At 49.0% G+C, this 23,334-nt stretch overlaps 1 protein-coding gene and 1 pseudogene across 2 annotated transcripts; one reads left to right on the top strand and one right to left on the bottom strand.

Annotated features, from left to right (window-relative positions):
* Positions 1–22: 22 nt before the first annotated feature.
* MRTO4 (MRT4 homolog, ribosome maturation factor) lies at positions 23–5,962 on the top strand. Of its 2 annotated transcripts, XM_059915090.1 has the most exons (8): positions 23–298; positions 2,191–2,249; positions 3,149–3,252; positions 3,795–3,876; positions 4,150–4,217; positions 4,455–4,606; positions 4,960–5,036; positions 5,143–5,962. In XM_059915090.1, the coding sequence occupies exons 1-8, from the start codon at positions 271–273 to the stop codon at positions 5,290–5,292; spliced, it is 720 nt and encodes a 239-aa protein (XP_059771073.1). In that variant the 5' UTR covers positions 23–270; the 3' UTR covers positions 5,293–5,962. The 2 variants fall into 2 exon arrangements, with proteins under 2 accessions (XP_059771073.1, XP_059771084.1); XM_059915101.1 differs by lacking the exon at positions 23–298 and having other exon boundaries at positions 3,127–3,252.
* A 222-nt stretch (positions 5,963–6,184) lies between these two features.
* LOC132351152 (aflatoxin B1 aldehyde reductase member 4-like) lies at positions 6,185–15,789 on the bottom strand (annotated as a pseudogene).
* Between the last annotated feature and the right edge of the window lie 7,545 nt (positions 15,790–23,334).

Below are 23,334 nucleotides of genomic sequence, written 5' to 3' on the forward strand. Positions count from 1 at the left end.
CGCAGGCTCCGCCTCCGCGGAACCATAGAGTTGGGAACCGCACGCGGAGCTCTCGGTGGGGCGCCCAGGACTCTGGGATCCCCCGCCCGCGCAGGAAGTCGCTCTGGAGACTCAAGAGCGCAGGCGGTGGCCGGGCAGGGAGAGGCGGGCCTCAGCGCAGATTGGGTCAGGCACGCGCAAGGGCAGCCCCCGACGGCCGTCCCAGAGGCCCCAGCGCCGCCGAGGTCCTAATAGGCAGCACCGCCTTCCGCCGCACGTGGCTGCAGCGCGATGCCCAAATCCAAGCGCGACAAGAAAGGTGGGCAAAGGGGGTCTTGGGACCCGGTGAGGAATTCGCGGGCTGGCTGTCGCCTGCGGTAGGGGCTTCGCGGGGGAAGCACGGGGGTGGGGGCTGGAGCCGGGTCGGGTCAGGGAGCGGAGACTGCTTTGCCAGGCCTCCAGAGTTTCTCCAAGGCCGGCTGGTCGGTGAACAGCCTCTGAACACCCAGGCTGCGCCCGATCTCGCCTTGGCCCACCTTTTCCTACCTCAGTCCATCTGTCTTAGCTCTCCGCGCTCCCCCCCACCCTACCGCCTTTCCCTCAACCCAGATTGATCCCTAAGTATGGTCTTGTGTACTTAAAGTTGCTTCTGTCTGGCATGCTTGTGCTCCGGTCTTCGTATGGCTGGCTCTTTCTCAGTTGGCAGTTCGTAGGATACCTCCTAAGAGAGTATTCCTGACTATCTCTACTATGGTGGGTCTCTCTCACTCCGGCTCTCTAGCACATTCACTCAACAAATTAGAGAGGGGCCTGGCACTCTCTAGGCGTTGAAGGATACAGCAGTTACAACAAGGAAGGTCTAGAGCCCTCATCAAGCTTAATATTTTAGTTATGGGAAGTATATCCTCCCAAGGTACCGAAAATCGAATCAGTAAATTCAGATAGTGATAAGTCCCATGGAGTAAGAGTGAGAGAAAAAGAAGTTGATGTTCTTTTGTGCAGTGTGGCCAGAGAAGGTCTCTGTTGAGATGACAAATGAGCAGGAACTTGAAGAAAGTAAATAAGCAACCCATGGAGTTACCTGGAAGGGTGGTGGTCCCAGGAGAGGGAACACGAAGGGCAAAGGCCCTGAAGCGGGAGCACGTTTGACATGTTCTGGGGCAAGAGGCCAGCGTGGCCAGAGCAGAAAAGGAGGGAGAGGGAATGGGGCAGAGTGTGTGGGGCTTGAAAGACCTTTGCAAGGAATTGGCTTTCACATGCAGGTGAAACGGGAGGAGAGAGCTCGAGCAGAGGAATGATGGGGTTCACCTTTACTTTAGAAAGATCACCCTAGTTGCTTTGTTGAGAATAGACAGGGAAGGTGGGGGCAGTGTGCAGGGGTGGAAGCAGCGAGACTAGCAGTAATCCAAGAGAGCATGGTGCTGGCTAGGTCCACAGTTGTAGCAGTGGAAATGCTGGAAAATGGACAACTGTATTTTGTTTGCCCTCCTGTGCTGCACTTGCCCCTGAATGTTGTGATTACCTTTCTAGATGTGTGCTTCGTGAAGAGGGACTGACTGAGTGCCAGGCAGGATGAATAAGAAGTGGCCTCCTCCTAGGACCCAGGGCTTTGCATTTGATGCTCTGTTAATCGTTTGTGGAATGATTGGGTTCTGTGAGGGAGCCCTGGTCAGATCTGGCAAATGCCAAACCCTTCTGGTTAAGGGGCAAATTGGGCCCCAGCTGTTGTTAGAGAAGAGGTGCTTGTCCCTCCCCAAAGAGGCGTTGCTGCATCCATGGGTCCAAACTGCAAGACAGCGTGTAGCAGAGGAGATGCAGTCCCCAGCCCAGAGCAGCCACAGATGGTCTCTGTGTACCACAGCAGCACAGGGACACGCCTCAGCCAGCAGCTAGCTCAGCAACAGGCAGGGCCCCCAGAGCCCACACACCTCAGTAGGGGGTTTTCGCTTCGCCTCAGGGGAGCTAAGGAATACCTGGTTTGTCTGAGTAACAGGAAAGGTGGGAAGGGACCTTCAGGCTCGGGAACAGTAGCAAGTAGGCACTCTGGGGACCTGGGAGTAGCCTTGCATGCCAGAAGTGGTGGCCACAAAAGCCTTGCTACCTTTTCTCAGATTGACTTGGGCCAGCTGGGCTACCAAAGGGGGGAAGAAAGAGTCTCCAGGACATCCAGATTTGTCTCTCATCATCTCCCCTTTTTCTTCTTTGTATTAGTCTCCCTCACCAAAACCGCCAAGAAAGGCTTGGAACTGAAACAGAACTTGATAGAAGAGGTAAGAGCGTGTTCTTTTTATTTTTCCAGAGCTTGTATTTAGTTTATAAACGTGGGTGTAGGGCTGTTTGTCAGGGAAACATACTGTTTGGAAAAAAAAAAAAGCCAAGGTGCTGATCCAGCCCTTTTTCCTCCAGCAGCAGCACCAATAAAAACTCCCATAGTGATGGTTTCCAGCTTGATTGAGCCCTTACTCTGCCCTGCACGGCACTGTTTCACATGTGAAGCACCCCTGTGAGGTAGATGCGAGGGGATGTTATCGCTGTTTTGCGGTCCGGTAACTGAAGCTTGCAGAGGTTTGTTAGTCTGCCCGATGTCAGAAAAGCCAGGGAGTTACCAGGTGTGGGTAAACGCACCAAGCCACTGTCTGCACTGCATCAGGCTGCAGGCTGGGTGAGAGCGGAGTTTCCTCCGGCACAAAGATGCCATTTTCCTTGAGACCACTTCATCGTGGCTGCAGCCAACAACGTGGGCGCCGCAGGGCTCATGAGCCGCCTCCCCTTATGCCTAAATGACAAGACTTTACATGTTTCCATATAGCAGGAGCCTTCCTAGTGTAGCTAAGCTTCTAGATCGTCAGCAATTACTGGACAAAGCAAAGAGAAGTGGTCGGTTGCACTGGTGGCCACCGTACGTCGGAAACCTGGGGAGACGGTGGGCTCTTGACCCATGGCTCAGCTTCCCCCGCACTTTGCCATCATGCCTGCTTTGCGTCAGGGCAGCCCCTGTCCTTAGTATCCTGGCTTCAGTAGCAGAGGCAAGGAGGAAACAACCAGGTTAGAGGCTCTAAACATCCACAGTTGTAAGAGACCTGGAGCAGTCTCTTTCCCACTTGAGGCCAGAATACTGCCCAACCTCTGCTGCCCCTTGGACTCCAGAGCCCCATGAATTGTCCTGCAGCTTCGGAAATGTGTGGACACATACAAGTACCTCTTCGTCTTCTCCGTGGCCAACATGAGGAACAGCAAGCTGAAGGACGTCCGCAGTGCCTGGAAGCACAGCCGGTGAGTGGGCAGTGGGAGAAGGGCCTGAGTGCGGAGGGGCCAGGCTGCTTGCAAAGCACAGGGGCAGTTAGTGACCTCGGTCACAGGTGGCACCTTAATAAAGACAGAGTGCCACGCCCCCATCCCGCTGAAGGGAGCTTTTTAACTGTTAAAGTTTGTCTCGCGTTGGGGGGGTGGGGGGGTGGGTTGAGTGGTGACCTCTCCAGGAGAAGGGGCTCCCTGAACCCTGGGGTCTGGTCCCTTAAGGAACATCCCACCCATTCTGGTTCAGACCATTGAACAGGCCTCTTCCACATATCCAGACGCACTCACAGTGCTGAGACGGAATGTGAGTTTCAGGGTCTGTGCAGGAAAATAATAAGAGGGACCCTGGGCTGGCGACAAAGTGAGCAGGGCTGCGTGGAAGAGTGGAGCCTCTGGCCACACCTTCTGCTACAAAACAGCCTGGGCCTTGGCTCGGGCTTCGGGGACTGAAGCTGGTTTGCACTGAAGTGAGGGCAGGGCGGGGCGCTTCCTTCACAGACCCCTCTTTTTCTCTGTAGGATGTTCTTTGGCAAAAACAAAGTGATGATGGTGGCCCTGGGTCGAAGCCCATCTGACGAGTACAAAGACAATCTGCATCAGGTGAGTCTCTGGCCCTCACAGGGAGGGGCCGAGGCCAGGCTGCCTTCTCCGCTGCCGTCACATGATGCACACTGCAGCCATCTGGCCCGGGGTCGGCTTGAAGCTCGGTTCTCCTTTAACCTCCAGACCCAGAGAGTAGTGCTGCCCCCCTCCAGCTGTGACCAAAAATGTCTCCAGGTGTTGCCAGATGAGGGGGGTGGGGCCGGCAAAATCGTCCCCAGTTAAGAACCGCTGCTCTAATGTGACCGACCCCACCCCACTTTGGTTCTGTAGGTCAGCAAGAAGTTGAGGGGTGAAGTTGGTCTCCTTTTCACCAATCGCACTAAGGAGGAAGTGAACGAGTAAGTGCTCTGGAGGAGCGGTGGGAAGGGAAAGGTCGGCGAGGTCTCCGGGGAGGGAATAGCCCAGGACTTTGTACAGTAGAGGCACCGAGTAAAACCTGGTTCCTGATTCCTGGAATCCTATTACTGAGTCTCTGTTCTCCCGGGCTCAGAGCTCCAGGCTGAGCTGAGGAGGAAGGGAGGTGAGGCGAGGCCCAGGCGGAAACCTGCCCTCCTGCCCCTTCTCTTTCCCCTCAGGTGGTTCACGAGATACACGGAAGTAGACTACGCCCGAGCTGGGAACAAAGCCACTTGCACCGTGAGCCTGGACCCGGGGCCCCTGGAGCAGTTCCCGCACTCCATGGAGCCACAGCTCAGGCAGCTGGGCCTGCCCACGGCCCTCAAGAAAGGTACAGGGGCGTCCCCAGAGCTGAGGGGTCACAGCTGAGCGGCCGAGAGCTCAGGTTTCCAAGCCAGACAACTCCCCCCCTCAGCCCCAGTTTCCACCAGCCTCCGTTTTCTCATGTGAAAACAGGACTAAGCGCCCGCCTGACAGTTGGGGTGAATGTGCATAGCAACTTACAGCTAGAACACAGCAGTTAGGGGGCACGGAAGGGAGGAGGAGCCGCTGCCCCGCACAAACCCTCCTGGGCGGCTGAATGCTCACTGGTGAACCCCTGCCCCGGTGCTGCTGGAAGCCTGGGGGCGGCCCTGCACAGGCCGCTGTGCCAGAGTAACTGCCTGGGGGCCCCCTTCTCTGCAGGTGTGGTGACCCTGCTGTCCGACCACGAGGTGTGCAAGGAGGGCGATGTGCTGACCCCGGAGCAGGCCCGCGTCCTGGTGAGTTCCCCCCGCCCCGGGTGTCCGCAGCTGCGGCGGGAGGGGCCGCAGACTCCTCTGACCCCACTCGCTCCTCCTGACCTTTGGGTCCCTTTCCCTCTGGCAGAAGCTTTTCGGGTACGAAATGGCCGAATTCAAGGTGACCATCAAGTACGTGTGGGACGCGCAGTCCGGAAGTTTCCAGCAGATGGGAGATGACTTGCCAGAGAGCGCGCCCGAGTCGGAAGGAGAATCAGAGGAAGACGACGACAGCTGACGTGCACTTGGGACGGGACCTCCGGGCCTGCTCCAGGTCTTGTCTGGACTGGACCGCGTGGGGCTGCCGCTGCCCTCTCGGGGGAGCAGCCGTGTATTTTGCTGTGGATGCACACAAGGGAGGGTGACAGGGACAGACTATTCTTCTATAAATGATGCAACTTTGTCAGCAGGGTGTCTTCTGCAAAAGGGACTTTTCTAGGAAAAAACCCTTGGGTTTGGGCTTTGGTTTGGACCCCCAGGATTCTTAGTTCACCTCAAGCCAGTTTCCAGCACTGGTTGCTGTGTGACCACTGGCTGGGCGGCCCTGGGAGCACAAGAGGAACCGCCTTCTCCTTTACTCTGGCCCTCGGCGCCCCTGGCTTGAAACTGGGATTTGTTTGAGGAAAACAGGCACTCTGCCTGCCGCTCTCCTACCCCTACTCTCTATTCTCTTTCCCACCCCCAACCCCCAAAACCAGGGCCGAGAAACTTGGGGGTGACCAGGAGACAGGAGGTGTTGGCTAAAGCAAGAATAAAGCCACTGCCAAAACTGAATGAATGTAAAAAACATTCCACTGCATCCTGGGAGGTTTTAGTCTTCTGGGTGGTGGCTCCAGGTGGTAGGTTTTTGCCCAGATTGTTCTGTCTATAAGTATTTAATGAGGTAATTCTGAACGAGAGAAAATCTACCTCATGGTGTATGGCCCTCTTTTTCTGTCGCGTGTAGAAGCGTGAGGGCCACCTGCAGCCCCGATGTTGAGAGGTCACACTGGGTTCAGGGCAGGAGGCTGGGAGACCCTCCCACCACCTCTGCCCTTTGAAGACTAATCCCTACTCCTGCCCCCTTCTCACCAAGCCTGTGGGAGGACGAGAAACAGCCTGCAGGCTGCAGAGGAAACAGATTCACCAGGTTCACTGTGGGCCTGGGCTCCAGCCAGGTTAGTGCCTCTTTATTCAGACAGGAAACGCCTGAGTAGATGCAGCCCGGGCCTTTTTACATGATGAAGGCAGCTGGGAGTATTAACAAGAACATAAGAGACAAACAGTCTGTGACCTGGGACTGTGGGGAAAGAACTAGCTGCATAAAGCAGCTTAAAGTCAAAACTGACTGGGTGAGAGGATAAAAGAGGTGACGGATGAAGTGTGTCCTTTGCCACCCCAAGTCAGGACTAGTCCTAGCGGAAGTAGCTGGGACATTCGTGGGCAGACAGGTGCCAGGCCTGATCAAAGGCCTGCATGACGGCCGGCTCCAGGGGCTCTCCCTCAGCAGCCACCAAGGTCTGTTCTAGCTGCTCCAAGCTGGACATGCCCCGGATGACCGCGTCCCCCTGAACGCCCTGCAAGGGGAGACGGCCAGACGTCAACACACTAGTGCACCACAGTGACCCCAGTCACACACACACCCTCCCACCCTGCCCCTGCCAAGACCTGCAATCCAAAGCCTATACCCTATATTATTCTGCACAGAACTTAAATTGCCTTCGAACAGCTCTAAAGCCCTGCTTCCCTAGACACACGCAGGCAGACCTGAGCTCCCCTCTGCCGCTCAGCAGCTGGGCGGGCTTGGGTTAGTCATGTGACCTCCCTAAGCTTCAGGCTTCCTTTACTTTGCAGGGTGGTTGTGGGATTTTTATTTTTATTTTTTTTGGCCGTGCCTTGCAGCATGCAGGATCTTGGTTCCCCGACCAGGGATCGAATCCATGCCCCCTGCAGTGGAAGCGCAGAGTCCTAACCACTGGACCGCCAGGGAATTCCCTAAAATTTCATAAAGTACTTTGCTTCAGGCCTAGCACTTAACAGGGGCTCAAGAAAGAGGCACCATTAGTATGTGATGCCCAAGTTGGAGGAAGTTGTTGGGAAAGCGTGATGGCAGGGAGAGGGCAGCCCTGCCATGGACACAGAGTTGGCCTCTGCAGAGCAGGCAGCCAGAGACAGATAAATGCTAATGCTGAAAAAATGTAGGTTTCAGCGTCACACATAGCTTCTGCCCTATCTCATGTAGCCACAGTTAGGTGAAGTGGCCTCTGAGCCAGTTTACTCATATGTAAAGTTGGGATAATTATACTTACTAGGGCCAGTAGTGTTTGTAATGTGACACTTAATAAACTTCTCTAAGAACAGGAATACCACCCAAAAGACCTGGGCCATGGAGACATTTCAGAAAAGGAAAAGGAGTAATCCAGAAATCACGAAATAATCACACAGCCCTCTCTTCCACTTCCTCCTTCCTACCTGGAGCTGGGAGTGGTGGTACCTCCACCGGAGGGCAGCCGAGGTCATGCTGGGAGCACTGGTGCCATACACAGCCTGCAGGGCCTTCCCCACCAAGGCAACAGCCTCGAGGTAGTGCTTCCAGAAGCTGGGTGGGTGGAGAGGGTGGCACGGGTTAGGACGCTGGGATTCCTGCAGGACACTGGTCCCTGAGGCACTGAGGGACCAACATCTCAAATGGAGGTTTTGTTTCCCTGAGCAGCAGAATGCATGTGGATATCTGGGCCCCTCACCGGGGTGATTTCAGCCCAGTGGTAGGAGCAGCGGGGATGCAGTGGGCAAGGATCCTTGCATTGAACGTCCTCACCGGATGCAAACGATACAACTCCCCAAATCAGGACCCAGGAGTGTCTACAGCACCACACCTTTGTGCCCCGGGTCACAGACAGGACAAGTCCTGGCTCCAGTCCTAGCTCTGGCCTTGGCTCAGTCACCTGCCTTCGCTTATCTGCTCAGTGAGGAAACACCCCGAGCCAGCCTCACACGAGTGCAAAATGTAAAGGAGATAATGGACCTGCAGTACTGTGTCAACTAAGTAGAGCAGAGAAGGTGAAAACCATCAATCAAGATCCTCCAGGGGTGAGGCCTAGGTGCTGGTGGTGTGACAAGCTCCTTGAGACACTGCTTAGGGCAATGGCTCCTAAACCTGGCCAGACAATCAGAAACCCTGGCAGGGGACTTCCCTGGTGGTGCAGTGGTTAAGAATCTGCCTGCCAATGCAGGGGACACAGGTTCGATCCCTGGTCCAGGAAGATCCCACATGCTGCGGAGCAACTGGGCCCGTGAGCCACAACTACTGAGCCTGCGCTCTAGAGCCCGTGTGCCACAACTACTGAGCCTGCGCACCTAGAGCCAGTGCTCCACAGCAAGAGAAGCCACCGCAATGAGAAGCCTGTGCACCGCAACAAAGAGTAGCCCCCGCTCGCCGCAACTAGAGAGAGCCCACGTGCAGCAACGAAGACCCAACGCAGCCAAAAATTAATTAATTAATTAATTAATTAATTTTAAAAAGTCCTGGGCCATTTCAACAAAACTAGCAGTGGAGCCTTGGAAACTCAGCTTCTATAAATCTTGAAAGATTAGGAACTTTCCAGCAGTCCGCAGATAATGTCTAAATTTGATAAATTAAGGAATAGCAGTAAAGTGTATGCATCAGAGACCTCACAGTAAATGCCAGAGGGAAGGAAAGCTGTAGGAGTTAAAAAGCATCACCTTGGAGGAGTGTGACTTGGAAAGGGCTTGCTTCTAGCTGTGGGCATGTATTACTTTAATAACTTTTTCAAACTTGCAAAAGTGAAAAAAAGGAGGGGAAGAAGGCTAGTCCCAACAGATGTTCAACTATAACTTTAGACATTGATGACAGTGTTATTGCCAAGAGTTTACAAAACTTAGACTCAGTTGCCCTAGGTGACAGGCCAGCATCAAGCCCCAGGAATCCCAAGTTCCAGTCCAAGGTTTCTTCTCCTGCTGTGGGCAGGGGGTAGGCTCTTCCCAGGGAAAAGACATAGTCTTACAGACCTGGTGGAAGGTCCAGAGCTCTACGCATTCCCAATCCAGGCCCCCAATCACTCCCCAGAGACACTGGCAAAATTTTAGGGGTAAATTTCTCAGTAAAGCTTGTGGGAATCCAGGGGCAAAGGTCTGAGCACAGGGGGAGGTCCTGGCCCCCAAGGAAGCAGCCCCAGGGACTCCCCATTGCAGACTAAGGGGACCCATGCCACCTCCCACCCTGATGCAGCCCATCCCCAGCTCACCGATTCCTGTAGATCTCTGCCCAATTGGTCCCAAAGAAGTGGCCCACAGGTTGTTTCCCATCCTTGTTCCCATACTTGTACTTGCCAGTCAGCAGGCCCCCTGCAGGAAGGCTGTAATCAGATCCCCTAGCACTGCTCCCAGAGGCTGCTCTGGACCGGAAGTGGGGGTGATGGTGGAGGACCCAGCCCAGCCTCCTGTCAAACCCCTCCCTGCTTCCCAGGTCTGGGACCAGGCATCCCCAGGGTCAGGAACAGGCAGAAACATGGCCAGGAAGACCCTTCCACCCCGGGGCGAGCCCGTCCCCACAGCAGCCCATACCCCATACCAGCCAAAGGGTTTTAGGCATAGAACCTCAGTCCTGAGGCAGGGGAAGAGCTCCGTCTCCACTTGCTGGGTGGTGGCGTTGTACATGCCCTGCAGGCAGAAGGGCCAGCTGGAGAGGGCGCATGGGACCCCAAATTTTCCTGTGGAGAACCTCAGTTCAGACCTTAACAATTAGGCAGATACTTAGTGGCGCTGGTGGAGAGGGCTCATGCCCAAGGAAAATTCATTCCTTCAGCCAACATTTCTGAGCAACACCTGTGGCCTGGATATTGGATTTCCATCCACAAGACAAAGGACAAAGCTGCTGCGCTCAGAGATTTAATAGTGAGGTAGAGTGTTAACAAACATACTCAACAAAAGAGACAATCATAATACACTAGTAAGTTCTGTGACCACTGCCTGGCAGCAAGTAGGTGCACAAACATTTGCTGAATGAATGAGGAGGAGAAAAGGAGGACCTGAGATCTCAGGCTCCTCTGGGCTGTCAGGAAAGGCTTCCAGAGGAAGAGGCATCTAAGTGAGACCTGGGCACTCCTTCCAGGGAGAGCAGGGAGGAGTGTTCCAGGCTGACTGCAGAGCGAGAAGCAGGCAGGAAGGGGAGCCAGGGCTGGAGAGAGCAGGCGCCTGTTTGCCAGGCTGAGGGTACCTGGGAGCCATCAGCCTGTAGAGCAGGGGAATGGCTGCTGTGGAGAGGGCACGGGGAGGGGGGAGCCAAGAGGACCCGGGACCAGCAGGCACCCAGGAGACAGAGGCCTCTGCAGCCCTGGCCTCACCTGGTACACGGTGGGCAGGATCCAGCTGTTGCTCTTGCACAGGGTACAGATCTCGGCCACTTCCCAGGCGGCATAGTTGGAGAGGCCAAGCTCCACAAACTTGCCCTGCGGGGGAGAGGCCAAGGTCAGAACCCACTGCAGCCCAGAACACCAGGAAGGAGAGACTGGCGGGGGACCCTGGGAGTGGGGTCTGTCCCCAGCTCTGCTCTGGGACAGCCCTGGAGCCTCCACTCTCCTGGGCAACGACAGGCCAAGGAGAGGAGCTGGGGGGCCGCCCTCACCTCCTGGTGCAGCTGGTGGCAGGCACGCAGCGTCTCTTCCATGGGGGTGCCGTGGTCCGGCAGGTGTAGGTAAAAGAGGTCCACTCGGGGGCACTGCAGCTGCTTCAGTGACGTCTCCAGCTGGGACCAGAGGCTGTCAGGCTTCAGAGACTTTTCACCCACTGGATTGGCCTTGGTGGTGATTTTCACTTTGGGAGGAGAGAAATGGAAGTCCAAGTCAGTTTACCAAACGCTGGAGAGGATCTAGTGTAATGGTTAAGAGACAGACCTGGGTTCACACCCCAGCTCTGCCAATTCGAGCTCTGTGACCCTAACCAAGTTATTTAACCTCTCTGAGCCTCAATCCCCTCAACTGTAAATTGAGAGTGATATCTTGTCGGGAGGCTCCAAGGATTGATCAGAACTTTGATAGATTTGCTCATTATGAGCTGCTAATGTTATTACGATGACTATTTACCAGGCAGCTGGGTGTGCCACGCCCGGTGCTAAGGGCTGGATGAGGAAGGCCAGCACTGGATCCCTACCCTCAAGGGCGTACAGTCTAAGGGGCCACTACAGAGTAAGTGAGGCCGGGGTAAGCACAAGGTGGGAGAGGAGCCCTGGGAGTTCAGGAAAGGCTTTCTTAGAATCTGAATCTCCAAGGGCAGTCTGGGGCCACCCAGAGGCAAGAACGTGGCGTGTGAGGAGCCATGCCTGCGATCCCATGGATCTAGAACACCAGGTCCACGGGGGACACAGGGCAAGAGAAGGGGCCACAGACCAGATGGATATAAAGGGCCCTGAGTGCACCCCTTAGAATCTGACTTCAGGGGGCCACGGGGAGACTCTGAACACTTTTCAGCCAGCGAGCTAAGTTGTCAGCTTTGCAGTTTTGAAAGATGACTCTGAATGAAGCACAGACAAAAACCTCAGGGACAGGTCTGGAAACAGGGCAAATGGCAAGGAGACTGCGGCAGGAATTCAGGAAAGAGAGCAAGAGGCCTCAACTGGGGCCCCAGGGAAGGAAAGGCAAGATATTTCCATCAGAGAAATAACCCATTGAGAAAAGGCTGGTGTTGTGCCACCTGTGTGAGTCAGGAGTAAGTTGATCAAATACTTTTCTCCCCGCCCCCATTAAGAATCCCAGGTGGGAGCTTCCCTGGTGGCACAGTGGTTAAGAATCCGCCTGCCAATGCAGGGGACATGGGCTCGAGCCCTAGTCCGGGAAGATCCCACATGCCGCGGAGCAACTAAGCCCGTGTGCCACAACTACTGAGCCTGTGGTCTAGAGCCCGCGAGCCACAACTACTGAGCCCACATGGCACAACTACTGAAGTCCACGCGCCTAGAGCCCAAGCTCCGCAACAAGAGAAGCCACTGCAATGAGAAGCCCACGCACTGCAACGAAGAGCAGCCCCCGCTCGCCGCAACTAGAGAAAGCCTGCACACAGCAACAAAGACCCAATGCAGCCAAAAATAAATAAATAAAATAAATAAATTTATATTAAAAAAAAAAAGAATCCCAGGTGGCTGGAGTGATAGGTGAGGGGAAGGTTCTCTGCACGGCTCACACTTGGAGAGTCGCCTCAGCAGGCCAGACCCCTTGAGATGGGAGAGAGCAGGCTGGAGGGTTGGAGGGCTACTCATTGGAATTTTCCCTTCTACCATCTCACCCCCTCAGCCCTCACCCCTTCTTGATGCTAACTTCAGATCTGAGATTTAAGAACTTTGGCCCAGCTAGTTCCAGCCTGAAGGAGGGAAGAGAAGGAGGAGTTGGAGAAGAAAAAGCAATCAGAAATAAGACCAACCTAAATGTCCATCAACAGATGAATGGATAAAGAAGGTGTGGTACATATATGCAATGGAATATTACTCAGCCATAAAAAAGAATGAAATAATGCCATTTACAGCAACATGAATGGACCCAGAGACTATCATACTAAGCAAAGTAAGTCAGACAAAGACAAATATGATACCGCTTATATGTGGAATCTAAAAAAAATGATACAAGTGAACTTATTTACAAAACAGAAATAGACTCACAGACAGAAAACGAACTTATGGTTACCAAAGGGGGAAGGGGTTGGAATAAATTAGGAGTTTCAGATTAACATATACACACTAATATATATAAAACAGATAACCAGCAAGGACCTACTGTATAGCACAGGGAACTACACTCAATATCTTGTAATAACCTATAATGGAAAGGAATCTGAAAAAGAATATGTATATACATATTTAGTTATACATATATATGTATATGTATGACTAAATCACTTTGCTGTACACCTGAAACTAACACAACATTGTAGAGCAACTAGACTTCAATAAAAATTAAAATTAAAAAAAAGAAAGAAAGAAAGAAGACCAGAGTTGTCACAGAGAGGCATCAGGTGATCTAGATAGCATATGAGATGCATGCATATTCTCGTTTTGTTTCAGATCTGTGCTGTGAATCATTTCACTCTGAGGAGCCTCAAAGTAAAAGATGGTACATGGTGCTAATGATACTACTACTACTAATAACAGTAACAGCTAATATTGCTGAGCCCTCACTATGTCCCTGTGAGGCACGTTATAAACACTTCAGATGGCATCAGACTGATGACAGATGTCCCTCTGCCCCCATACACAAACCCTCCACTTAGCTACGTCTGCCTGTTCCAACACCCTCAGCACTGCCAAATCTCATTGTCTTTGCACACACTTTGCACACTCACTGTGCCCACCCGCGCAGCCGGGAATGCCCTTTCTCCTCTTACTCCCCCTGGAAAACTAGCAGTTCTTCAAGGTCTGACGTTCCGTTTTCCGAGTGTTCTTCAGTGTCCCCTCCCAGGAAGTGGTCCCTCTTCTGGGCTCCCCAGCCGTCTCTAGACTCTGAGCTCCCTGGAGTGGGTTAGTGTCAATTTCCCTTCTATGGCCTCGGACGGAGGCTGGCACAGAGAGGGCAGTTAGACACCATACCACCACCACTCTCCCATCCCAGCTACTGCCTATAGCTCCTGCGGCTCCCAGGCGCGGCCACCCTGGTGAAGCGGGAGGCACTGCCAACTGAACGGCGCACCCGGAGCTCCACGGAGCAGTCCACCGCCCAGAGCAACGAGGAAGCAGATCCCCGCCGGTTCCAAAGCCTGATCTGGGACTATGCCAGGAAGTGCCAGGGAGATAAGGGCAGGATTCCTGCAGATCAGGACCGCACCGGGCACCTGCGGGGAAGGGGAAGGGGGCAGGGGCTGCACAGCGCCAGACTCCGTTTTCAGTCCCCCCGAGAGGGGCTAGCCAAGTCGTTCCAGGCTAGACCAGGGTTGGGACGTTGCTGAGGGGAGGGAAAAGGAGAGGAAAAGAGTCAAGACAAAGCACTGTCCGGCTGTCCGGGGCTAGATGTGCACGGAGCCTGAGGAGCGGGGTGTTCACAGAGCTGCGGGGTGGCCAGTGGAGGTCGGCGCCCCGGCAGAGGGTGAAGCTGTCGGTCCTGACCTCGGCCGGTGCATGGCTCGGGGAAGGTAAGGGGGACGGGGTCCGGGTGCCAGGAGTTACCTCTGCAGTCGCCACCGCCCAGCCCCAGCCCCAGGCCGGCCAGGATGCTCTCGGACGTACGCTAGGGCCGTGTCTATCTCGGTGTGGCCGCACTCCCGGAAGAGGCGCACGGCAGCCCCATCTCCATGGCACCCAGCACGGTACCTGGCCGGCCCGGGGGGACAGAGGCTGCCGGCGGGGGCGACAGCAACCGGGACACTGCGGCGGCGGGGGACCTGCGATAACCCAATGAAGCGCAGCCGAGCGTAGCCCGAGGCCCAGCACGCGCGCGCGCCCGCGCGCGCGCGCGCGCGCGCAGTGGGCCACCGCTTTAAGGAGGTGGTCGGGCCCCGCCCACCGGCGTTGGGGGCGGAGCGCGCGGAGGGCGGGGCAAGGGAAGTACGGCGAAAGGCTGCGCGGCGCCCCCACCCCCCACGCCCGCGGCTCCCCGGCTCCCCGCCTCCCTCGGCTTGGCTCGTGAGCTGCCCTGGGGTCCCTAAAATGAGGTCTTGGCCCAGGGGTGGTGCCCTCAGGGGGTGTCCCGCCACCTTGCAGGCCCCAGAGGTCGGCTCTGTGGTTCTCTCGTCGGGACTTGCCAAAGGCCCCAGCCCGCGTCAGTATTAAAGTATTGAAAGAAAAGAACTGTCAGCCTCGAATCCTATACCCAAGCGAAAACACCTTTCAAAAAGGAAAGCAAAGACTTTGTTCAGACAAAGGTTGGGGAGAATTCATAGTAGCCAGCTTTCACTATAGCAGATATTAAAAAAAATTCTTTAGACGGAAGAAAAGTTGGATTTACACACACAAAAAGTGAAGAGTGCTGGAAATGGTAAACGCGAGGATGAATATAAAAGACTTTTTCTCATGTTTAACCTTTTAAACAGATAACTGAGTTTTTATAAAGTTAAATATACAATTACTGTATGACTCAGCAAAAACTACACCCCGTTAATCTTCATGAACCTACATATAAAAACGTTTGACCAAGCGAATACAGTGATATATAAAAAGGATAATACATCACTTCTCAGTGAATTTCATCCCAGGAATACAGTGGGCTTTATATTTAAAAATCAATCAATATAGTTTACTATACTGACCAAAAAATAAAACCCATATGATCATCGCAATTGATGCAAAAAAAGCATTTAACAAAATTCAATATTCATGAAGAAGGAGGGGGGAAAATAAGAAAAAACTAAGAAGAAAAGGGAATTTTCTCAAATTGATAAAGGGCATATACAAAAAACATATAGCTGATGTTATATTTAATAGTGAAAAAACTTTTCCCCCTAAGATTGGTAACCAGTCAATGATATCTGCTCTTACCCCTTTTATTCAATGTTGTGCTGAAGATACTAGTTATGCCAACATATTTGTGTGCGTGCGTTATAACAGGCAATTTCTTACATAACTACAATGCCATTGTCACACTAAAACAAATGAACAATTCTTTTGTGTCACTTAATACCACATCCATATTCAAATATGCCTGTTTTAAAAAAAGTTTCAGTTGGCTTGAATTAGGATCAAACGTGGTTTACACATTACATTTGGTTGCTATATTTCAGAAATCTATTTTAAACTTCAGCAGTCTCACCCCTTTTTATGCATTTGCTTATGGAAGAGACCTATTGGTTGGGCTATAGCATGTCCCACATTATTTTTGCATAGTCATAGTTTCATTTAACTTGTTCCTCATATTTTTTGTCAAATGCAAGGTAGTGCTAACAGCTAGATTATATTCTAGCTCACCTTTTTTTTTTTTTTTTTGGTAAGAATGCTGCATCAATGGTACTGTGTACTTCCTGATGCATCACATCAGGGAGACACAAACAGCACGGTTGACCCACTCCTAATAATGCTGAAAGCAAGCAGTGGGTTCATGTGATATCAACCTGTTCCCCCCACTGTAAAGTTCCCATCGATCTTTCTTTCATCTTATGGTTTCATCTATTGATGACCTTTGCCTGAATCAATCAAGATAGAATTTTTAAGTCTCAGATTATGTTGTGTACATCCTAAATACAGATCTTAGGAGTATAAGGTTAACATGTATAACCTTCTGACTATAGTTGGCCCTTGAACAACATAGGTTTGAACTGCGCAGGTCCACTTATACGTAGATTTTTTTCAATAGTAAATACTACAATACTGCACAATCCAAGGTTTGTTGAATCTGAGGATGTAGAATCTCTGGTGCAGAAGAGAGAACCATGGATACAGAGGAACCTCATATGCAGAGGGCTGATTATAAGTTATATGCAGATTTTCGACTGCGAGGAGGGTCAGCACCCCAAAGCTCCACGTTGTTCAGGGTCAACTGTACTTTTAAATGAGAAGTAAAGTACAGGTATTCCTTTTTTTAATTAAACTTTTTAATTTTTGAGAAAATTTTAGATTCATATGCCATTGTAACAAATAATACAAAGAGATACCTTGTTCTCTTTTCCAGTTTCCCTCAGTAGCAACATTTTGCAAGATACTATTTTTGTTAGATGGAGTGTCCTATAAATGTTGATTAGATCTGCTGGTTGATGACTCTTGAGTTCTTCTATATCCTTGCTGATTTTCTGGTAGTTGTTCTACCTATTGTTAAGAGATGGGTGTTGAATTCTCCAATTACATTTTTTTTTAATTTATTTATTTTGGCTGCACCAGGTCTTAGTTGTGGCACATGGGATCTTTAGTTGTGGCACATGGGATCTTTCTTTTAGTTGCAGCACATGGGATCTTTAGTTGTGGCACATGGGATCTTTCTTTTAGTTGCAGCATGAGGGATCTAGTTCTCTGACCAGGGATCGAACCCGGGCCCCATGCAATGGGAGCGCAGAGTCTTACCCGCTGGACCACCAGGGAAGTCCCCTCCAATTATAATTGTGGATTTATCTCTTTCTACTTTCATGTCTATCAATTTTTTCTTCAAATATTTTGGTAGCTCTCTTTGGTGTTTAAACATTTAGGATTGCTATTCCTTGATGGGTTGACTCTTTTCATCCTTATATAACATCCCTCTCTGTCTCTAATAGTTTTCTTTGTTCTGAAGTCTACTTTCTTAGATACCTATATAGCCATGTTGGCTTGCTCTTGATTGATGTTTGCATGATATAACTTTCACCATCCCTTTACTTTCAACCTGCCTATATCATTATATTTTAAGTGAGTTTCTGTAGAAAGCATGTAGTAAGGTCATTTTTTAAAATCCACTCTACTAAGCTCTGTCTTTGAAATGATATATTTAGACCATTTACCATTAATGTAATTATTTACAAGTTAGGGCTTAAGTCTGCCATTTTATTTTTGGTTTTGTTTTATTCTCTTTATTTTTTTTCCCCCCACACCACATGGCTTTAGTTCCCCGACCAGGATTGAATCCAGGCACCCTGCAGTGGAAGCATGGAGTCTTAACCACTGGACCACCAGGGAATTCCTCAGTCTCAGTTTTTTGTTTGTTTCTTTTTTTTTTTTATGCTTTCCTGTAGGTTAACTGAACATTTTTTAAAGAATTATATTTTGATTTAATTACAGTGTTTTTGAGTATTTCTCTTTGTATAGCTTTTTTAAAATAAATTTATTTTATTTATTTATTTTTAGCTGTGTTGGGTCTTGGTTGCTGCGTGCGGGCTTTCTCTAGTTGCAGCAAGCAGGGGCTACTCTTCGTTGTGGTGCACGGGCTCCTCATTGTGGTGGATTCTCTTGTTGCGGAGCATGGGCTCTAGGTGCGTGGGCTTCAGTAGTTGTGGCTCACAGGCTCTAGGCATGTGGGCTCAGTAGTTGTGGAACTCGGGCCCAGTAGTTGTGGTGCATGGGCTTAGTAGCTTCGTGGCATGTGGGATCTTCCCGGACCAGGGAGCAAACCCATGTCCCCTGCATTGGCAGGTGGATTCTTAACCACTGTGCCACCAGGGAAGTACCTGTATCGCTTTTTAAGATTGCTCTAGAGCAACAATCAACTGGTGGCATCATTTTACAAGTTTAAGTGTAGAAACCTTAACTCCCTTTCCATTCCTTCACTCTCCTCTGTTTATAATAGTCTTGAATATTTCTTCTACAAGCATTTAGAACCACATTAGTATTATAATTTTTGCTTCAACCATCAAATGTAATTTAGAAAACTTAAGGAAAACCTATTGTATTTACCCATATTTTGCTACCATGTTTTTTCTTCCTTCCTGATGCTCCAAGATTCCTTCTTTCATCATTTTCTATTTGTTTGTTTGTTTAGAGAACTTCCTTTAGCTATTCACTTAGGGTGGATCTGCTGACAACAAAGTTGTAGTTTTTCTTCATCTGAGAATGTCTTGATTCCCCCTTCATTCCAGAAGGACGTATTTGCTGGGTATAGGATTCTGGGTTGATGATTCTTTTCTTTCAGCACTTGAAAAATTGTTGCACCACTTCCTTCTTTTCTCAGTATTTGCTGGCATGGGTGGTAGTAAGGGAGGCCACAGTTTTTATTCTACGATGTTTGGCTGGAATACACTTTTCTGTCTTGCCAGGATGCCCCTTTCCTAGTTCTTTGGCTAGAGAAAGCAGGCTTTTGTTGGGGCTTTTTCTGTCTGTGTCAATATGCATTTCCAGGTTGTTGGCTTTGTCAGCTTTGAGTTTGGGATATATAAGGAAAAAGAAAACTCAGGAAACTCACCTCTGTCATTCCTTGGGTACTGAGGTCCCTAGCTAGTCTGGGTTCTTCTTTCTGCCTTTCAGAGTCTTCTCATGTTTGTGTTATGCATGGTGTCCAGGGTTTTTATTTGTACTTAGTAGGAGGAATAAGGAAAAGTATGTCTATTTTATCTTCCTGTAAGCAGAGGTCATTTTGGCATGTTAAAAAATAAAGTTACAAATACACTTTACATATGATTTAGCACTCCCACTTCTAGATGTGTACCAAAGAAAAATAAAAACATATGTTCAAATACTTACACACAAATGTTTATGTCAGTTCATTCACAAGAGCCCCAAACTGGAAACAACCAATTAACTTGTGGTATACCCACACAATGGAATATGATATAATCAGCAATAAAAAGGAATGAACTACTGGTATACACAACAACATGGATGAATCTCAGAAATATCATGCTATGGGACTTCGCTGCTGGTCCAGTGGTTAGGACTCCACACTTCCACTGCAGGGGGCACAGGTTTGATCCCTGGTCAGGGAACTAAGATCCTACATGCCATGTGGCAGGGAAAAAAAATCATGCTAAGTGAAAGAATCCAGACACAAAAGACTACATATTACATGATTCCACTTTTATAAAATTCTAGAAAAGGCAAATTAATACTGACAGAAAGCAGAGTAGTGGTTTCTAGGAGCAGAGTTTGAGGGATGTAACTGACTATAAAGTAGCATAAGTGACCAACTACACACTTAAATTGGTGAATTTTATTGTATGTAAGTTATACCTCAATAAACCTGGTTGTTAAAGATTTATATTATTCCTAAATACAAATTAAAACCACAATGAGATACATTCCCCATGAGAATAGGTAAAATTAAAATAACTTAAAAAACCAATTAGTTTACCATCATGGTTGGTGGCTACATTACTCCACTGTTCTGAATCATGCTTTCTTACCCCTGGACAAGTCTTGTACCTAAGGATCCATAGCGCCATTCATCTGGGTAAAGCAGAAGTTGAGATATTCTCTGTCTCTATAGGGTGGACAACTGCTTATTCATGAATATACCTAAGGACCAGGCTTTGTCCTTGACTGGATCTTCTAATACATCACAATAATTATTTTTTGGACATGACCCAACTTACATGGTTTTGATTCAGAAAGAACTTATTAAGGATGAGAATGTTGAATTAGAGAATTAGAGCTTCCTTTTATTTATTTATTTTATACAGCAAGTAGAGCTTTTTTTTTTTTAATAGATTTATTTATTTATTTTTGGCTGCGTTGGGTCTTCGTCGCTGCCCATGGGCTTTCTCTAGTTGCTGCGAGCAGGGGCTACTCTTCGTTGTGATGCACGGGCTTCTCATTGCCGTGGCTTCTCTTTGTTGCGGAGCATGGGCTCTAGGCACGTGGGCTTCAGTAGTTGTGGCGGGCGGGCTCAGTAGTTGTGGTGCACTGGCTTAGTTGCTCTGCGGCATGTGGGATCTTCCTAGACCAGGGCTCGAACCCGTGTCCCCTGCATTGGCAAGCAGATTCTTAACCACTGTGCCACCAGGGAAGTCCTCACGTATAAATTTTGATCTAGAGTATATAATTATTCTTCTCAATTAAATTCGCTCATTTTTCATTCTACGATTTCTTATGCATGTCAGAGGAGTAAAGCAGCAGCTGCTGATGTGTGGTATCAAGAATAGAAATACTTCACAAATAGAAAATAATGCCAGTTTTGTATCAGTGTCAGATACTTCAAATAGAAAATCAGTCAATTCCAATAATAATTAAAAATTTTCCACCCAATTCATGGAATCAAAGTAAAGCTTTCGGAAGTTCGTTTTGTTGAAGGTGACACTACTGTGAATGATATTTTAAATTCAGTTATAAAGTTCAACAATGAAGATAAACATGTTTTTGTAATGGCCATATACTTACAAATCTTCGTGCATCACAGTGTTTGTTAAAAATAGTCTTATTAAATTAAAAACCAACAGTGGTTCTCAAACAAGTGTGCATCAGAATTACCTGAAGTGCTGCTTAAAACAAATTGCAGGGCCCCACCCACTAGAGTTTCTGATTTAGTAGGTCAAGCGTGAGGCACAGTAATTTACATTTCTAACAAGTTCCCCAATGATGCTCATGCTGCCGGCCCTGAGACCATATTTTGAGAGCAATTGGCTTACAATTTCACAGTTAGAATCTCTCTATCACTATGTAATTCAATTCAGACAGTATAGACCAGGAGTCTGCAAACTATCGCCCATGGGCCAAATCTGACTCACTGCCAGTTTTCACAAATAAAGTTTTATTGGAAATTTGGAACAAAGCCATATCTATTTACTTATCATCTGTGGCTGCTTCCTCACTACAAAGGCAGAGTTGAATCACTGCAATAGAGACCATATGGCCTGCTGATATGGACTGAATGTTTGTGGGTTAGTTTAGGGCTAATCCACTAATTGGTTGGGTGGCACTTATAATAGTCACTATACAAATTCACATGTTGATCTAATCACCAAAGTGATGGTATCAGGAGGTGAGGCCTTTGGGAGATTCTTAGGTTATGAGGGTGGAGCCCTCATGAGTGGGATCAGTGCCCTTATAAGAGAAACCCCACAGAGCTCCCTTACCCCTTCTGCCAAATGAGAACACAGCAAGAAGATGGCTGCCTATGAACCAGAAAGCAGGTTCTCACCAGACACCAAATCTGCTGATGCCTTCGTCTTGGACTTCTAGCCTCCAAAACTGAGAAATTTCTATTGTTTATAAGCTACTCAATCTGTCGTATTTTGTTTTAGCAGCCCAAATGGACTGACACCCACAAAATATAAAATATTTACTACCTGGCCCTTTACAGAAAAGATTGATGACCTCTGATACAGACCACAGTGGAATTAAGTTTTCCTTATATTATCATGAGACTACAGAATATTGATTTACTTGTATATTCATTGATCATTCTCTACTTCTACAATGCCATTTTCCACTTTGATAACAACCACAAGAAAATTCTTTAACAACTGGTATTTACTATTACTATTAATGTCCCTAGTAAGAGCATTTGTTATCAAGTACAAGTCTCTCCAATACGGAATTGGAAAGATTCTTGGGAAGCAATAAAGATTTTCAAAAAGCTTCTTGTGTGAAAGTTTGGAAAGTCAGGGTTGTTTTATTATACCTAGAAGAGTGCTGAGGCAGAAGCAGTGTTAAAAAAAATTAAAAAATAAAAACCTATGGAGTAGAAATGTATTTTCTCATAAGCAATTAAGGATCTTGACATTCCGACCTTCCTTACTGCTTCTAAAATGTATTCAGAATGCAAATTTGAGACACTGGTGAATTAACCATCACAACCACTAGTAACAAGCAGGCCAGAATGGAGAGGAAGCACATAGGTCAGCCAGATGCCCTCCCTCGAGCCTTTAGCTTCAGGAGTCTCCTTTCTGTCACATTGATTCGAGTACACAAAATCTATACCAACTCATTTTTCCGGTCTTCTATAAGGTACACAAGTCTCTAGTTTTTGCGGTTGGTTAAGTATGTTTGTCACTTTCCAGATCCAACTCTGTTCCTTTGTCTTTTGAAAAAGCTCTTTAGTAGGGACTTCCCTGGTGGTCCAGTGGGTAAGACTCCGTGCTCCCAATGCAGGGAGCCTGGGTTCGATCCCTGGTTGGGGAACTAGATCTCGCATTCATGCTGCAACTAAGAAGTCTGTATGCCACAACTAAGAAGTCCACATGCCGCAACTAAAGATCTCGTGTGCCGCAACTAAGACCCGGTGCAACCAAAATAAATAAATTAAAAAAAAAAAAAGGAAAAATGGAAAAGCTCTTTAGTAATGAAATGGCTGAATTCAAGTGACCATCAAATATGTGTGAGATACCCTCCCCGAAAGGATCTAACAGACGGGAAATGACCTAGCATATGACGCATCCCTGATGGAGACACTCGGGACTAAAGGTCTCCTGACCAGTCAAGTGGCTTATCTTCTTGACCTGACCACTTAGGACCACTGCTCCCTGAGAAAGAGTTTATCTTCCAAAGATGACCATCTGTTTCTCTCACATCCTCTTTTTACAACATAACTCAGACACTCCTCCATGAGGCAAGAGGGATGCCTGCCCTTGGAAGCCAGCAGCACATGCTGTGGGGAAGCCCAGGCCACATGGAGGGGTCACATGTAAGTGATGACAACAGCTGACAATCAGCATTAATTGTTAGATATGTGAATTAGCCTGCAGGTGATTTTAGCCTCCAGCTGTAATGGTACTTCTCAGACACAGGGGAACAGATGAGTATTCCCCACTGAGCCCCGTCAAACAGCAGACTTCTGAGCTAAATGACTGTGTGTTTTTTTTTTTTAAAAGAAACAGCTTTAGGACTTCCCTGGTGGCGCAGTGGTTAAGAATCCGCCTGCCAATGCAGGGGACACGGGTTCGAGCCCTGGTCTGGGAAGATCCCACATGCCACGTAGCAACTAAGCTCATGCGCCACAACTACTGAGCCTGTGTTCTAAGAGAGCTCATGAGCCACAACTAC

The sequence above is a fragment of the Balaenoptera ricei genome, chromosome 1 (assembly GCF_028023285.1).
Source record: "Balaenoptera ricei isolate mBalRic1 chromosome 1, mBalRic1.hap2, whole genome shotgun sequence".
NCBI classification, from domain to species: Eukaryota; Metazoa; Chordata; class Mammalia; order Artiodactyla; family Balaenopteridae; genus Balaenoptera; species Balaenoptera ricei.

Coding starts and splice junctions, on each gene's coding strand:
- MRTO4 (XM_059915090.1), top strand. CDS start 271: ATGCCCAAATCCAAGCGCGACAAGAAAG. Junction 299..2,190: donor ATCCAAGCGCGACAAGAAAG/GTGGGCAAAGGG, acceptor TCTTTGTATTAG/TCTCCCTCACCAAAACCGCC. Junction 2,250..3,148: donor AACAGAACTTGATAGAAGAG/GTAAGAGCGTGT, acceptor ATTGTCCTGCAG/CTTCGGAAATGTGTGGACAC.